The sequence below is a fragment of the Dryobates pubescens genome, chromosome 32, assembly GCF_014839835.1.
Source record: "Dryobates pubescens isolate bDryPub1 chromosome 32, bDryPub1.pri, whole genome shotgun sequence".
NCBI classification, from domain to species: Eukaryota; Metazoa; Chordata; class Aves; order Piciformes; family Picidae; genus Dryobates; species Dryobates pubescens.
Window position 1 is genome coordinate 9,783,258 of NC_071643.1, and position 17,386 is coordinate 9,800,643.

The window sequence follows — 17,386 nt, forward strand, 5'->3', positions numbered from 1 at the left end:
GAAGCTCATTTGTTGGCAAAAGCCTGGTTCCTTACATCACTACTGGGAAATATTAAACTTTTACATAAAAAATACTGCATCAGAGGAGAAATACATCAAGTCCTTCCTTTCTTCATCAAGTCATTCCTGGCTTACAGTGCATCTTTATTGTACACTTTCTTTGCTGTTGTATATCATTAAGGCTTCAGTCTCATATGTTCTGTGTTCAGCAGCATGTAGATCAGCGGCTTCAAATCAAACATTTCTGCCTTGCAGGTGTTAGAACATATGTAGATCCTTTTACATATGAGGATCCGAACCAAGCTGTGAGGGAATTTGCCAAAGAAATTGATGCTTCCTGCATAAAGATTGAAAAAGTTATTGGTGTGGGTAAGTGCCAGGACTTTTGCATTTTTGTTTCTAAGTATAGGTTTAAATTTGTGTCTAGAATACATGATGTCATGGAATCACAGAATGGTTTGGGTTAAAAGGGACTTTAAAGATCTCGTTCCAACCCCATGTGATGGTCAGAAACACTTCCTACTAGGCCAGGTTGGTCAAGGCCCTGTCAAACCTGGCTCTTCCAGTCTTGGAGCCTCCACAGCTTGTCTGGGCAACTTGTTCCTGTGCCTCACCACCATCATGGGGAAAAAAATCTTCCTTCCTAATATATAATCTAAATGTGGCTTTTTCAGTTCTGAAGCCATTACCCCTCACCTTGTCACTATGTGCCCCTGTAACAAGTCCTGCTCCAGCTATCCTGTAGGCTCCCTTCAAACACCAGAAGGGAGCCTTCCCTTCAGGCGGAACAACGCTCTCAGCCTGATCCTCTGAGCTTTGTGTGCCAGTTCATCCAGATGAGCTGACATAACAGTTTGACAGCACAAGTTTGTGTTTCATGTTTGTCACCATGGATTCTTGTGCCTTTTACCTTAAGGAGAGTTTGGTGAAGTATGCAGTGGGCGACTCAAAGTACCAGGAAAAAGAGAGATCTGTGTTGCTATCAAGACTCTAAAAGCTGGATACACTGATAAACAAAGGAGAGACTTCCTGAGTGAGGCCAGCATCATGGGACAATTTGACCACCCCAATATCATCCACTTGGAAGGTGTAGTTACTAAATGTAAGTAGGATATTTTCATGACAAGGCCAATTTAGAAGTCACTGAGAAATTAAGGCTCTGCTGGTGTGTGCTGAGTTTTTTTTCCTTTTTCCCCTCTCTCCTGTGAAATGACAGATGGAACAGATCCACTGATAGCTAATAGGAGGAAATCAGTGCAGGACAAGTCATTAATCTTGTTGTCAGCTATAAATGGGTTTATGGTTTCAACTGATACTCTATCTGTAGGCAGCTTGTACAAGATTTTGTAGGGGGAATTAATACTGCAAGGGTTGGCTTCCCTTCCCCCATCCCCATGCTTCTTGCTGTGCCAAGCAGCATCTTTCACATCTATGCTAGACTGAGATGATTGTTACAGGATAGGCCAAAGCAGATGGTGAGCAAAGGATTTTAAATGGTTGGGGGAAAAAAATACCAAAACAAAACTAGGGAGTCATGTGTTTAAGGTACAAAGCACAGATGTTAGGAGCAAGCCTTTGAAATGAAATGGACTATTACAGTGTGAAACTTGGTTATTTGTTTTCTCTGACATACAGGTGTGATAATTTCACTCTGCTGAATGTACCTGGCTGATCTTTGTTTGTTTGGTTTTGGGTTTTGTGTTAATTCTGTTTGTGCTCACTGTGCCATGAACCCCACCTTAGAAAGAGAATAACAGTGCTTGCTGCGTGCTGTTTGTAGGGCTGGAACTCAAAATACACCTGCAGGACAGACATGCTTGGGTCTGACTTGTTAGGGGACCACCATGATGGTGTGGATGTTGTCCCAGCTCTGTCTGCCCTAGGTAGGATGTTGGCAAAGCCAGCTCCCAAAAGCCCCTTTAGACACAGGGGCTCCTGCTCAGGGTAGCAAAGAAAGCAGGCAGTGATCTTGTAAGCTGCTGTTAGAGGGTAGAATTTGCAGAGATGACCTTCTGCAGCTGATGATGTGCAGGATAAACATGAATGCAGGGTATTAATCGAGTAAGGAATTAAAATTAGGTATGGATGAAAAGGTAAAAAAATAAAATATTGCTAGAACAAAATATGTCCTGTAGAGGGTTGTCAAAGCTACCAGTAGCACTCCAAAACCTAGCCCCCCTCGCCCCGACTGGGCTTGGTGGGAACTGGATGCTTCCTCCTGTTTCTGGAAATCTTACCTATGCTCGTTTGTGTTCCCCTCTCCTAGTCTGTGCTTTCTACCACAGTCACTGAAAATGGCTCATAGTCTGTTGGTGTTTGACTGAAAGACAAATTCCACTAGAGAAAACAGAGATTTGGAGTAATTTTGCCTATCATCTGCTGAGGACCTGCCTCAGAACTGAAATTAAAAGGTGTTTTGAAGGTCTAATTCTTTCTTTTTATTATTGTTACAAAGAGAGAGGGGAAAGCTGTGGTCAGGAATCTTTGTGTTGAAATCCCACTGAAGCTGGATCCCCTCTTGCCAGCTCGAGCAGTTACAAATGACTGTCTGCATTTGCATAATGCAGTTGTCACTAAGTGAAAATGATTGGAAATGTTCACCGAGGGGGTGGTAGCCTGACCCAAGAGCGTTCCATTGCCGGGCTCACAGTCGGTGACGCTTCCACAGCAAGCTGGCTGCATTACCTCTGAGCTGGTGTGTTTGGTAAACAGGGCTACTTAAGAAGGCATTTATCTTAATTTCTCCATAGGTTTTCTGAGTGCTGTGATAAATGAATGCATTTAATAAACTGAAAATTAAAACGTGAGATAAATAGTGGTGGAGATGGGGGTTGAGAGAGGCAGCAGAAAGCCATGAATAGATTATTGGCTGCTAGTCAAGTACTTTAATAATTGACTCACTGATGGTAACTTCTCTCTCTATCTCCCTCCCCTGCTAAAGAAGTGCCTGAGTAATGAAATTACATGTTAATGCACTGAAAGAGTCTCCCTTCCCTCCTTTCTACGTTGACATAGTATCTTTTGATTGAGGAAGGTTAATTAAAACTCATTTAGCTGTATTTGTTCAGTGGAAAGGTTCCAGTCATGGCTGCAAAGGATAAATGAAACAGTGACATGCAGATTTGGTTGGAGTTTTTCCTCTTCCTACCAAAGAATGCTTGCAAAGGTGAATTAGAGGGAGAATGATGTTTTGTCACATCCCTTTCCTTAAGGGTGCATATACTCAGCCAAGGTCATTCAGTCCTTCAGCCAGAGCAGTTTGCTTTGTGTAACACCATCACATGCAGATCAGCAAGGGCCCACATGCCAGACAGGCATTTTGTGTGTATGTCAGTTTGCATGGGACCAGTTGGGAAGAGGGGGAGAAGCAGGAATAGTAGAGGGCCTGCAAGGGGTAGGTTGGGGTGAAACAAGTAATGAGTGATGTATTGCACATAGGTGTTTGGCCTAAGTGAAATGATATAAATTTTTTAGTACAGTCAGTGCTTACAGAATGTTGTTTTCTAATAAAAAGGTTGTTTCAAAACCAGAAATCCCTGACAAAGGAAGAGAAAAGCATCTTGGTCAAAAAACATTGAGGTAGAAATGACTAGGGGAACTTCCAGTGCTGCAGCTTTTCATGGTAGGGTAATTTTGATAGCTGATTGTTCTGGAGCAGACTGGTAACAGAAACAAAGTTGAGTAACTCTCATGCCAAAACAGAACTGAACTATCTACAGTCTATATGACATGTCCACTGAACCCTTCTTCCCCTGTAACATTCCCTTATTCAGAGCTCCTCCAGGAAGCACAAAAGCACAGTTTCTCTGGCACACTGCCATTTATTTAGGAAGAAACTTTATAGCTCCTGTAGCTGGAGCAGAACTGGGAGGAAGGGTTACCATGCCAGCCTGGTGCTGATCATCAGGGGCTCCCTTGGTTTCAGGTGGTCTTAACAGTATTCATCTTGGGACTGGGCTTTTGCCATTTGACCTTTGATAAGTCACTTCTCTGCATCTTTTGTTGTTAATTTGTAGAATGGTGATGATATTGTGGAATTGAGGTGATATTGTAGAATGGAGATGTTATTGGACCTATTTCTGAAAATATCTAGATGCTGAATATCCAGCATGATTTAACCTCATGAAACAAAGGATGTTATTTGTATATACCGAAATGTTTTCAGTCTCAGTGTCATATTACTTTGTAAGGCTCTTAAAGACAACATTAAGCATTACTTATGTATTTGCTCTTGTTTAGGCATAAGAGTGCCTAGCAAGCATCCCCATGTTGATACCATCACATTTCTCTTCAGAATGCCCAGCTTGGCTCTAGGCATTGCAGCATGAAAGCTGAGTGCTGCTGAAGCACTGTGCCCCACATATGACACCATTCATTGAATCATTTATCCTCTGGTTGACTTCACAAGGCAAATAGCTTTGGCTCATTTATAAATAACTAGAGACATGGAATACAAATTCAGGACAGAGAAAGTTGAGAGGAACAGCTTGGATTTTACATCCTTGAATCCAGTTGTCCTGGAATACCTTGTAGCTGCTGACAGTTTCTAATTCGCCTAAAGCGTTGATCATTCAAAGGAGGCAGAGAGACCAAAGCACTCTGGAATTCCATTTGGAAAGAAGAAGCCTTTCTAGTCTGCAAGCAATTTAATTACCCTAAAGATTTTTGTCAAGTTTGAACAGATCTTTGTTTCTTTGCTCTCAATTATCAATTGGTGTATTCCTTAGAGAACAGGAGCCACTTTAGTTAAAGACCTTGTCAATGAGTCAACCAAAGGGTTAACCTTCCAGATGGAGCCCTTGAAATGTTCCTGTCCTATAATATTTCTTCTCTTGCTCCCCACAGCTGAGGCATAAGCTCGGTGCTTTTCAAATTAAATTAGATTGTGTAAGCCAGGTGTCTTGGCAGTAACATCATGTGCAGCCCATTTTTATCCCATTAACATCGCTGTTCATCAAGGAATTGTGTTTTTCTTTCTGCGAACTCTAGGTAAACCGGTAATGATCATAACTGAGTACATGGAGAACGGCTCCTTGGATGCCTTCCTCAGGGTAGGTGCTTTCTTCATGATAAGCTAAGGAGATTTTATACTGGCAAGCATTTTTGTCATTTTTATGCTGGTTCCTTTTTTTTGCAGAGCGAGACCGAAAATTCAGCATTTTTAAAGAAACTATATTTGGACTTGGGAAACTCTGTTTTCTAGCGTTGCTCCTGTTGAAACCCAAAATAAATGTGAAGGGATATGGATTAAATGTGATGTTTAAAATAGCAAGGCCTTAAATAATCCACGTTTAATGGAAACAGTTTTGATTTGCTCCACTTTTGAAGCATCGCAGTGCTACAGGCTCATTAAAAGCAGATGCATTGCAAACTGGATACAGCATCACTGGGAGCTGTGACAGAACCTCTGGGTTTTTACTTTGCTGCTGAATTATAGGCACTAGTCAGGAAAGCGAGGAAATAACATCTCATTTTATTTGAGAGAAGATGGCAATCCAGAGATATGCTTTTTGCCAGTTCCAGCGATGGCAATAATGCAGCTTTCAGCTTAATGCTCTGTGATTTTCTTCCTTTCCCCATATGCAGAAGAATGATGGCAGATTTACAGTCATCCAGTTGGTAGGGATGCTTCGTGGCATTGGTTCGGGAATGAAGTACCTGTCTGACATGAGCTATGTGCATCGGGATCTAGCTGCTCGAAACATACTGGTCAACAGCAACCTGGTCTGCAAAGTGTCTGACTTCGGCATGTCCCGGGTCCTGGAGGATGACCCCGAAGCAGCTTATACCACACGGGTAAGGAGGGAAAGAAAATGTCTAATGAGTTTTCTTGCCTAATTGCTGGGTTTGTCTGACTGTATGGGAGGTGACAATGGTTTGTTTTAAACCAATCTCAGTCCTAAGTGAAGGCCGCTGTCACTACCGAATAATAAACAATGGCCTCACCTTCAGAGCTGCTATAAATTGATGCAGTGTTATTGCTACATCAGTGACTGCAGCAGTATTTCTTTGAGGATGTGACCCATGTATTCCTCTGGTTCCTTCAGTGTCTTGGAGTCCATGACAGGATTCTGATGCCAGACATTAGAGTTTAGGCTTCTATTCCTTCTGCTGTTTACAGAAATGCTTAATGATTTCCAGGTGACAACTCCCACGGAGGATGCAAGTGTAGATACACCACAAAAAAGTAAAGGCTAAATCCACTTTTGCCCCTCACAAAGCGAATTTGACCTAAACAGTTTGGGCTGGGATAAGTTTGAGGTCTGCATTCCCATTTTTTGTTCTTCTGTTTCATCTATATTTTAGCACCCCACTGTTAACTAGTTTTGGTAAAGCCATTTTAATACGCTACATGGGGACTAGTACTAATGCAGGTACTTCTGGCCACAAAACAGCATCCCCACCATTACACCAGCCTTTGTACCAACACCTCTGTAATTAACATGCAGACAAGGAAAAAAAAAAGTTGAAGTTTATAAAGTCTCCTTTTTTAATTGCTTATTTTCTTTGTTTTTAAATATCTGCCATTCTCCATCTGTTCTCCCTAGTGCAGAGTTTGTTTGCAGCACTCAGATCTTGCCGTTTAATCCCGACACTCATCCTTTAATGGATTCACAGTTTATTACAGGGGAGGATAGACTTGTGTAGTATTAAATGCTGGCCAGCCTTGGAGTTTCTCATCAGGGTGGCAAGTGGAAGGAGCAGAAGCAGAGGTTTGAAAAGCTGTAGTCAGGGAAATCAAAGTTTAGACAAACACCCAAGGGCAAGACAGACATGATTGAAAAGCTTCCTTTTGAATTTAGTGAGAGGAGATATAGTATTATGTTTGCTCTCAAGAGTAAACTGCAGGGAATCAATGACATTTGCTTTACAGCACATTGTCTTCCTCTGGTATCAGTAATGAAGGATCAGGAAAATTTGGATGAACTCCACTGTACTTGAGCAGCTAAAGACAAGAGCTTATTGACAATTTTTAGAACGACATCCACATATAAACAACGTCCATGCATCTGTGTCTGAAAGGAGAACAGAGCTTTTTCATAACCAGAGATGATACAATAGAATGCAGTTTTTAAAGCATCCTTCTTAAAGTAAATTATATATTCTGCTCCCAGTATAATAACTCTTTGAAGTGAGAGCACCCTATAGCCACACAGGCACATACTGCCATAACCTGACTCACAAAGGGCCTGATGCAAAGGCCCAAGAAGCCAGGAGAAGGACCCCTTTGATTTCACTTGCCTTTGGAATCAGTCCATATTAAACACTTGAGGGAAAGATTAGAACAATAAACCATTAAGTATGCACACGCTGCACTCACTTAGGGATAAAAACTATCCAGAAGATCGCTGAGAAAAAACCTACCAAAATAAACTTAATCAAAAAAGCATAAAAGAAAATGAAAAAACCCTAAAAGCTTTGTTCAGCTGAAGTTGTTCCCCAGATGGAACTGCAGGAAACCAAAAGCTCAATTAAAAACACCTTGCATATTAGCATAAACAAAAGGCAAAATCTCAGGCCTGGGATCGTTTAGCTAAGGCAAAATCAGCTAAACAGGATGGAGTGAGTTCCTTCTGAAACAGTGCAGGACCTGTGGCCCGAATCAGATGCCCAAGTGGTTTTATTTGTTTATAAAGTTTTGTAACAAGAGGCAGCTCTCTCTGACAGGTAGCAGCCTCATACCCTTCTCTGATGCTGAACTGCTCCTCCAGGCACTGGGAGAGCGCAGAGGCTTGCTCACCTTCTTCCCTCTCTGATAGAAGTTGGGATATTGCCCGTGGAAAACACCAGAGTATCCAGAAATCTTCCCAGTTTATCCTCTCTTCATTTTACCTTTTTGAAAAGCAAAATGTTGGCAATCCTATTTTTCTGAAACAGGCTAGACAGGTCAGACAGGCAGGCAAGGAAATAGTAATTAATGGCATGTACTTATTTGTTTTGTCAACTAAATCTGTAATATGTGCTTTGTAGAGCCCCAGCTTGTTCTCATGCTTCAGCAGAGCTCTGAGCAGAGCTCTGTTAGAGGGCTGGTAAAAATACATTTAACAGTTTGTAGCTTCTCCTCCTTGTGACTAAAGAAAACAGATGGGCAATTTTGCCTCCTGGTTGGATCTGACAAGTTTGTGGCAAGAAAAAAGTGAAACTGGGTGCCTTTTGAGGGATTCTGGGATTGCGTGCAGCAAGCCATTTTCCGTTTGTAGTGGCAGAGTAAGGACAGTGACCGCCGCACGCGTTACTGCGTCAGTGACTCACGAGCCTGTGGTTTCTTTGTGCCAGGGTGGCAAGATCCCCATCAGATGGACTGCACCAGAGGCAATTGCCTACCGAAAATTTACATCAGCTAGTGATGTGTGGAGCTATGGCATTGTCATGTGGGAAGTGATGTCCTACGGAGAAAGACCTTACTGGGATATGTCCAATCAAGATGTGAGTCTCCTGAGCTTCTTTCTCTCTCCCTTTCCCCCCACACTTTTATCTTAGTCCTTAGATGTCTGCTGATGTGTTTCTGTGCCAATTGCTGTGTAGTTGTAAGACATTTGCTCCATGATTTCAAAATGTTAATATGGGTGATAGATTTCCTGTTTTCTCAGGGAACATTTATGGAACTAAGATTTCCTTGAGGTCTTCCAGATGCCCTGGACAGACTGAGCAGAGAGGAACCTCATGAAGTTGAACAAGGGCAAGTGCAGAGTCCTGCAGCTAGAGAGGAATGACCCTGTGCACCACTATAGATTAGGGGCTGACCTGCTGGAAAGCAGCTTGGCAGAGAAGGACCTGGAAGTGCTAGTTCATCATGACCCAACAGTGTGCTTTTGTGGCCAGGAAAGCCAATGGTATCCTGAGAAACGTTAAAAAGAGAGTGACCAGCAGGTCATGGGAGGTTCTCCTTCCCCTCTGCTCTAGTGAGGCCACATCTGGAGTATTGTGTCCAGGTCTGGACTCTGCAGTTGAAAAGATACAGGGAACTACTGGAGAGAGTCCAGTGGATGCTACAAAGATGCCAAGGGGACTTAAGCATCTCTGCGAGGAGGAAAGGCTGGGAGACCTAGGGCTGTTTATCCTGGAGAAGGCTGAGAGCAGAAAATCTTACCAGTGCTGATATCTAAAGGGTGAGAGTGAAGAGGATGCAGTCCAGGTTCTTTTCAGTGGTGCCCAGTGACAGCACAAAGGGCAATGGGCACAATTTGAAAACAAGAGGTTCCATCTGAACATGAGGAAAAAACTTCTGTTCTGTGAGGGTGCTGGAGTCCTGGACCAGGCTGGCCCAGAGAGGTTGTGGAATCTCCTTCTCTGGAGAGATTCCAAACCCACATGGAAAATGCATGGGCAACCTGTTCTGGCTGACCGTGCTTTAGCAGGACAGTTGGACTAGATAATCTTTACGGGTCCTTTCCAACCCCTACCATGCTGGCATTCTATGACTGTGAAACCATCAATCCTGGACTATGGTCAGTGATTCTCCAGTTAGGATCTATAACTTCTCCTTTTTTTGTTTTCTTTTAACTTTAGGAAAAATATTGTAAACTATTAAAGTAAGAGAGAAGAATGGAAAAAAGGGAGATTAATCTGTTTAAACTGTCAGCTTGTAATCCTGTCAGGAGAGGAAAGATTTGAATGTTGATACTAAATACCAACTTTATTGAAAGTCTTTAAAAAAACCCACTTGAATTTAATGGGACTTCCTAGTAGTTAATTTCTCAACCCCCAGTATGCTCGTAATTCATATATATGATTTTATTTCTCATAGGCTATCTAGAATATCTGAACTTTGTTCAGTTTTGGGCCCCTCACTACAGGACATGGAGGTGTTGGGGCAATAAAGCTGGTAAAGGGTCTAGAAAGCAAGTCCTGTGAGGAGCAGCGAAGGAAACTGGTGGTACATTCAGCTTAGAGAAAAGGAAACTCAGGGGAAACCTTCTGACTCTCTGGAACTCCCTGAAGGGAGACTGGAGTGATGTGAGAGTTTGTCTGTTCTCCCAAGTAGCAAGTCACAGGATGAGAGGAAATGGCTTCAAATTGTACCAGGAGAGGTTTAGGTTTGACATTAGGGAAAGTTTCTTCTTTGAAAGGATTTTGAAGCCCTGGAGCAGGCTGCCCAGAGAAGTGCTGGAGTTGCCATGCCTGGAGGGATTTAAAAGATGTGGTGCTGAGGGACATGGTTTTGCAGCGGACTTGGTAGTGTCAGGTTAATGATTAGACTTGATGGTCTTGAAGGTCTTTTCCAGCGTAAATGGTTCTATGATTCTATGTGAAATCCAATTCTGTGTACCAGTCAGAGCATCCTAGTGACAATTGCATTGCTGCCTCCTGAGGATATTAAAAAGCAGCTTTGCTAAATGACCATTCTTAAATTATGCATGTCCTGTTTAACCGTACCATCTGGACTACTTCGGTGGATTCCAAGAGGGAGCATGCACAATGGCTGCTCTTCCAGAAGAGTATTTAATAATAATGCTAATAAGAGCTTTTGCTAATAGAATTTTTATTAAATGGGGGAAAAAAAAGAATTATAGTGAAAATGAGACATAGATTATCCATAATTCTTTTCCCAGGGGATTGGCAAACATAAAGCAAGAAGAAAATGTGAATCTGAATATATGGTCATGGGAGTGGTTAAGTCATTTTACAAGTCATCTGCTTCCTTATGTGGAGCTGAATGTTTTCAAAGACTGTCTGGATGTGGATGGCATTTAATCTAAGTGAGGGATGTAATTTTAATTTCCTTCTGATGTGAAATGTCTCTTCTGGCACCCAGTCTTGCCTTCCTCTGCTAGCAGGAAGTCATCAAGACTTTGCAAGAAAATAAAACACCAGATGTGTCTCAGTTATATCAGACGTGTCTACACAGCACAGCAGAGCTCAGTGCAATGAATGCAGAGAGTGCATATTGGGCCTGTGTATACTGCTGATGTCTGGTGCTGGACCATCTCAAAGCTGACTTGAACTGGACAGTGAAAGCTGACATCTCTCTCTCTGCAGCCTCTCTTTAGTACATGGCATAGACAAAGCATTTTCTCCACTTTAGCGATGTTAAGAGCAGTGCTTTTCACAGTGCATCAGAAGTGGAGTTCAGATTATTCTCAGTGTCTATTAAACCAAAAGAAACAAAAGGTGGTTCTTACTTTCTGGAGTGGTGAGAGCCACTGAATAGCACAAGCATATCCCTTGCCCTGTCATCCCAGGGGATTTTAGCCACTAATTGGACAAGACCAGAATGGGGGAATTTAGCACAATTCAGTCTCTGTGCACTCCTGGTCTCTAGTCTCATCGTGAATCCTGCCAGCAAAGTCATATCGATTAATTAAGATCTGAAGTCTTCTGGGTCATGTCCCTGTCATATCAGAGTTGAGTCCTGGCCATGTCCTGTTCTCCTGAGAGCGCTAAGAAATCATCACAGCTCTGGAGCCCTTCTTGGTGGGCTTGAAATGGCTTTAGCTTATGAATTTTGCTGGTTTCTGTTAAATATGAAATTCATACTTAAGCTGATGTGCTGGACTTCTGTAACTTCCTTGATAAAAAGCTGCAGAGAAGTGTTCCCATTGCTGCATTTCTTAGTTCAGAGCATACGATGGTAAAAGAGCAGGTTCTCTACAAAGCCGTCAGTACTGCCGGAGATGAGCTAGGCCAGCTGGAGATGATCGGCTGTACCCTAAAAACAACAGATAAAAATTCAGCTTCCAGATATCGCCTCCCAGACTGACAGGTATTAAAGGCTGGCTCTACTGCTGTTGGAGCTATTGTTTCTCTAACCCTCAGTCTAGCAAGAAGAGCTGCTTAATTCTAGCCTGGGCTATTTTGCCATCCCTGTATCCCATGCGTTCTTTTGTGATGCATTGCCCTGCTGTGTCTGATGCTGGCTTTGGACGCCGTACCCTTTCACTTTTGAATTGCTGAGGAGAAATGACACTTCTGAGACCACCAGCTGCCTGAGTCTGAGTGCAATTTTCCATGTTGTTTCACTTAATTGTGGATTTGTTTCCATACTTTGGATCGCCCTAGGATAAATGATACTCAGATGGTAGATGTGAGTAGTGTCCAGTGTTCTCTAATGCCTTCCTAATTGTGCCATTTATAGGTTATTAAAGCCATCGAGGAAGGGTACCGGCTGCCACCTCCAATGGACTGCCCCATCGCTCTCCACCAGCTGATGTTAGACTGCTGGCAGAAGGAGCGCAGTGACAGGCCCAAATTTGGACAGATCGTCAACATGCTGGACAAACTCATCCGCAACCCCAACAGCTTGAAGAGGACAGGCAGCGAGAGCTCCAGGTCAGCTGGGCTTCTGTAATGGTGATGTATGAGGGAGTGCAGTGGAGGTGACAGGAAGAGCTGCAAGTCACCTAAAGCTCTGTGGCAGTGGGATTAAAGCTTGCAGAGCCAGGTCACACAGCAGATATTGCACTGTACAGGAGAGCAATGGGGTCATGCTGGGACAGTACTCAACCCCCCCCAGGCTCTCCTGGCTCTGTGAGAAAGCAAAACTGAACAATCAGAGCTGTTACTGTAGCACACCAATGCCGAGCACCTTTACAGCATGGCCTTAAGCACATCCCAAAGAAGTTCTGCTGCAGGCAAGCTCTGTTAGAAGGCAAAGTTTGCTGCCTCTTTTCCCTCTCTCCCCTCGTGAAAGGGCTTGAACGGGCAGCCTTGGTGCAGTGTGGCTAACAGGAGTGGTGTGGTTTACTGCAGGAAAAGTACATCATCAGGTTTTATAAACACGAGATTTGTGTAGGATTTGCAAATGAGCGTTACGGGATTAGAGCCAATGCCTGGCAGGCATTGGGGAGGTGTGGATTAATTTTTATGTGAATTTGAATTTAATTTTGTGGAAAGCCAGGTTCATGTCTCCACCGATCCTGCATTACATCTGTGTTTTGTTTTGTTTGCTGAGTGTGGTGTACCTGGTACGTGCAAAAGAAGTGTGGTAGGAAGGAAACTCCCAGAGTTGCAGGGTAAAACCGAGCTGTCTGTGTTGGGACAGATCAGCGGTTTGTTTCAGGTGGTGAAACACTGCTGAAGTAAGAGGAGCCTTACTAATTCACACCAGGTTTGCTCGGGTTTTTCCAAGCGTACTTTGCTTTGTCAGGTACATTTGCTTACAGTGAATATGGAAAAAAGATGAAAAGAAAAGAAACAAAGGGAAGATAATGGGAAATTATATTTCAAGAAAAGGGAAGGGACAAGGTTCCTCCTTTACTCTTCCCTAGAAGGCCATATATGGACTATTGTGTCTAGTTCTGGGCTCCCCAGTTCAGACAGGGAACTACTGGACAGTGTCCAGTGTATCCTACAAAGATGATGAGGGAGGTGGAGCATCTCTCTGACAAGGAAGAAAGGAGAGCCCTGAGGTTGTTTGGCCTGGAGAAGAGAAGACTGAGAATGGATCTTCTCATTGCTTATCAATATTTAAGGGGTGGGGGGCAAGAGCCAGACTCTTTTCAGTGGTACCCAGCAACAGGACAAGGGGCAACATGCACAAACTGGGATGCCAGAAGTTCCGTCTGAACATGAGGAAAAACTTTCCTGTCAGTGTGCTAGAGCCCTGAACCAGGCTGCCTTCTCTGAAGAGATTCCAAACCTACCTGAATGTGATCCTGGGCAATCTACTGTGGGTGACCCTGTTTTAGCAGGGCACTTGGACTAGATGATCTCTGGAGGTCCCTTCCAACCCCCACAAATGCTGGAATTCTGTGGTATCTCCTAGATTGCCTTAATCACACTGATAGCCTGGCAAAAATGTATCTACCCTTGAGGCTTAAATAATTTACATGGTGAGAATCACAATGGGATCTGCTGTGATAATTTGATTTCAGGATCACAGTATGAAGTCCTCCATCTTGCTTTATTTCCAATTTACAGGTGTTCTTTTAAAATACATAGATTTTACAGAAGTTGATAGCCTTTCCAAGGTCATTTTTCTCTCTCTGTGTGTCTGTGTGTGAGTTAATAGCCTGTTCAAGGTCATTTCACGTTCATGGGTATTTATAGATCTTTATTTTTCTTCTCTTTGGAATATGAATTTCAAATCTGCTTATAGCATTATGAATGCATTATGTGACTTTATAGGTGAAGCATAATTGTCTATAATTAGGTTGCCATCATTGGTCTTGCGTTAGATAACACAGTGAAAGAGCTGTACCAAGTATTAGCAGCACGTACTCCATGCCTTAGGCAAGACATAACGATGCTGTTGCACACCTAATCTTTGATGATGTGCGCTCCCAAATAAATTGCTAAATGATAATTGGTTTGGTTAGGCAGTAGTGATTTACAATGGTTTCATGCACCTGTGATTTACAATATACATGAAATCATAAACTGAGATATTAATAAGAGGAGCAAATTCTGTGCAAATAATTATTCGCAGATCTGTGTAAGGGAAAATGAGAAGCACATTCCATGGTGCAAACAAAGATCAAAGCTCGCCTGATTCCTGCCACTCCTGGCACATGCACGGGTCAGGAATGGATTGATTAAAGAGAGGATTAACTCCCTGCTGTCCTGGGTTTGATTAAATGTACTGAGCTCGCCTGCAAACCTGGCTAGAAACAGGATTTATCTGAACCCGCCCTGAGTTTTGCCCTCCAAACCAGTCTGGCAGGTTGTGAGCTCCCAGCTCCTTGGCACAGGCTTCAGTGGTGTTTCTATAGCTGCTGAGCTGAGGTCTGACACATGCGGGATTGGCAAGGTCTTGCATTGCTGCCGGTGAGATACAGACCCAGCTGGCTGAACGCCTTCCAGTGCTGCCATCCTCTTTGTCTCATGAAGTAAAAGAGCTTTCTGTGAACTTGGTTCTGTCTGAGGTGGAAATTGTAAGCAGCATTGTGGTTCAAATTAGATCTGAAAGCAAAAAGAGAAACCTAAGGTCAAATTAATTCTTAGCAGAAATTGGTCTATTACTTGGTATTTGGGGGAGGCTCTCCTCCCCCTCTACTCTGCCCTAGTAAGGCCATGTCTGGAGTACTGAATCCTGTTCTTGGGTTCCCCAGTTCAAGAGAGACAGGGAAATGGTAGAGAGTCTGGTGGATCCTATGAAGATGCTGAGGGGTGTTAAGCATCTCTTTGATGAGGAAGGGCTGAGAGACCTAGGCATCTTTACCCTGGAGAAGGGGAGATTGGGGGGCATCTCAATGCTTATCAATATCTAAAGGGTAGGGGTCCAGAGGATGGAGCCAGCCCCTTTTCAGTGGTGCCCAAAAACAGGACAAGGGGCAACAGACACAATCTGGAACAGGGCTGCCCAGAGAGGTTGTGGAGTCTCATTCTCTGGAGAGATTCCCAGCTTGTCTGGACCTTGCAATCCTGGGCAAGCTGCTCTGGTTGACTGCTGTCACTTCCAACCCCCATCATTCTGGGATTCTGTGGTTTTATTTAGTTTGTTGCAGTGATCTGCGCTGCTGTGCTGAGCCACCAGTTTCACTGGGCACAACATCTCACCTCTGTGTTGCCTAATCATTGAGGATAGTTGTTGCAACAACCAAACATTGATTTGTGACTCCTGATCCAGCTGACACCATTTTTCTCTCCTTTTCCTGTTTGACACCCAGACCCAGCACAGCCCTCCTGGATCCCAGCTCCCCAGAGTTCTCGGCGGTTGTTTCTGTTGGTGACTGGCTCCAAGCCATCAAAATGGAGCGATACAAGGATAACTTCACAGCTGCCGGCTATACCACCCTAGAGGCTGTGGTGCACATGAACCAGGAGTAAGTACTCAGCGATATAACAAAAAACTGGTAAATCTGGATTTAATCAGCCTCTTTCGCTTTGTGCTGCATATCGTTGCACTCATTAAAGGATTGGAATGCCTTTCATTTGGACGGAGGAGAGCTTTCAAATGCCTCCACAATGCCTTTGCTTATTTAATTAAACATTTCTGTGCATCTGCCTTGCTTTTGCTGTGTTGCTTGTGGCTGACTTAACATTTTTCTCCACACCAGTGTCTGATCCACGTTTCTCAGCCCCCTGCCGTTTCTCTTGCTTTCCACAGAGACCTGGCAAGGATCGGCATCGCTGCCATCGCGCACCAGAACAAGATCCTGAGCAGCGTTCAAGCGATGCGCACCCAAATGCAACAGATGCATGGCAGGATGGTTCCCGTCTGAGCCAGCACTGAATAAACTCAAAACTCTTGAAATTAGTTTACCTCATCCATGCACTTTAATTGAAGAACTGCACTTTTCTTACTTCGTCTCCTCGCCCGTCGGAATCGAGATCTGCAGCGTTGCTTGATGTACAGATTGTGGGAAAGCGAGCATGTGTGTCGGGAGCGGGGGGCCTCCAGAAAATGACAAGCTGTCATTTTCAACCAGACCTGGAACAAATTGTTTCTTGGAACACGCTTCTCTGTTGATCGACGATATGTAAAATACGTGTATCTATATAAATATAAAGTCACGTTCGAGTTTTGATGCTATGTTTGCTGCCAGATACTGTGCTTAAAAAAAAAACACAAAAAAAACAACCCCCCCCCAAACCAGAATGACTTCCCTTCTCCCTGTGACCTGTAGGATTACAACCATAGTGTTTTCTTTGTGGGTGAAACCACCGTTGTGCATCGTTCACTGGAATGAAGAATTTGCCCTAGGATATTATTTGCAGACTCGATGCATCACTGATACCTTGCAGAAACCTCAGTGAGAACGAGAACGTTGTGTGGCTCATCAGTGCCTGCCGATTAGTGATGTACCCACTTTTGGGCTTGAGAAATGAAAGGACCCACCTTGTGGATTACTGGGCAAAACTGGACTTCTGGGGAGCTTGTTGGCTGGTGGTGTGCTGTGCTGAAGCCTACTGCTTAAAGACACATTGTGAACATCTTGGCAGTAGTCAGCGGTGACAATCGTGGCTGTGGAGCCTTCAGACTTATTTTCTCTTTCAAGAAGAGGTTCCCTTTGCCACATGAAGAAGGTCAGTGGAAGTACAGAGCCCAACATGTTCATGGTGCTTTATTCCTTAAACTGTGCTGGGATTTCATCACCATTGAGGTAAGAAAACCCCAAAAGTGCAGTTTGTGTAGGATTTTGAGTTCCTAGTTGGTTTCTGTGAACCTGTGCTGGTTTTCCATACTAATTGTTTGGTGTTTCACATTGTTTGCTCTATTTGATGACAGTAAAAATTGCACTATTTCAAAACCTGGTTTTGCTCTCAAGTTGTAGGAGTATGTCTTGTGGCTCACTCCATTCAGTGCATAGAGCAGTTGTAGGAGTATGTCTTGTGGCTCACTCCATTCAGTGCATAGAGCTTGACCTAAGTGCTTGGAGGTACTTCACACTGAGAGTAGGAGGAAGGCCCTTATTTTTGGGGTAAAAAACCCCATATACGGATCCCATAGAAACTGAGAATAACCTTGTAAAGTGCAGATAGTCATAAATACACCAAGAAGAAC

At 43.5% G+C, this 17,386-nt stretch overlaps 1 protein-coding gene across 1 annotated transcript in view; it reads left to right on the forward strand.

Annotated features, from left to right (window-relative positions):
* EPHA4 (EPH receptor A4) overlaps positions 1-16,465 on the forward strand; it is a 108,551-nt gene extending 92,086 nt beyond the window's left edge. Inside the window, exons 10-17 of the mRNA XM_054175519.1 lie at positions 256-369; positions 917-1,102; positions 4,990-5,051; positions 5,587-5,796; positions 8,278-8,427; positions 12,077-12,270; positions 15,549-15,704; positions 15,989-16,465. Coding sequence (XP_054031494.1) covers positions 256-369; positions 917-1,102; positions 4,990-5,051; positions 5,587-5,796; positions 8,278-8,427; positions 12,077-12,270; positions 15,549-15,704; positions 15,989-16,103 — 1,187 coding nt within the window. The 3' untranslated portion in view covers positions 16,104-16,465. The remainder of the gene's footprint in view (positions 1-255; positions 370-916; positions 1,103-4,989; positions 5,052-5,586; positions 5,797-8,277; positions 8,428-12,076; positions 12,271-15,548; positions 15,705-15,988) is intronic.
* Positions 16,466-17,386: the final 921 nt, after the last annotated feature.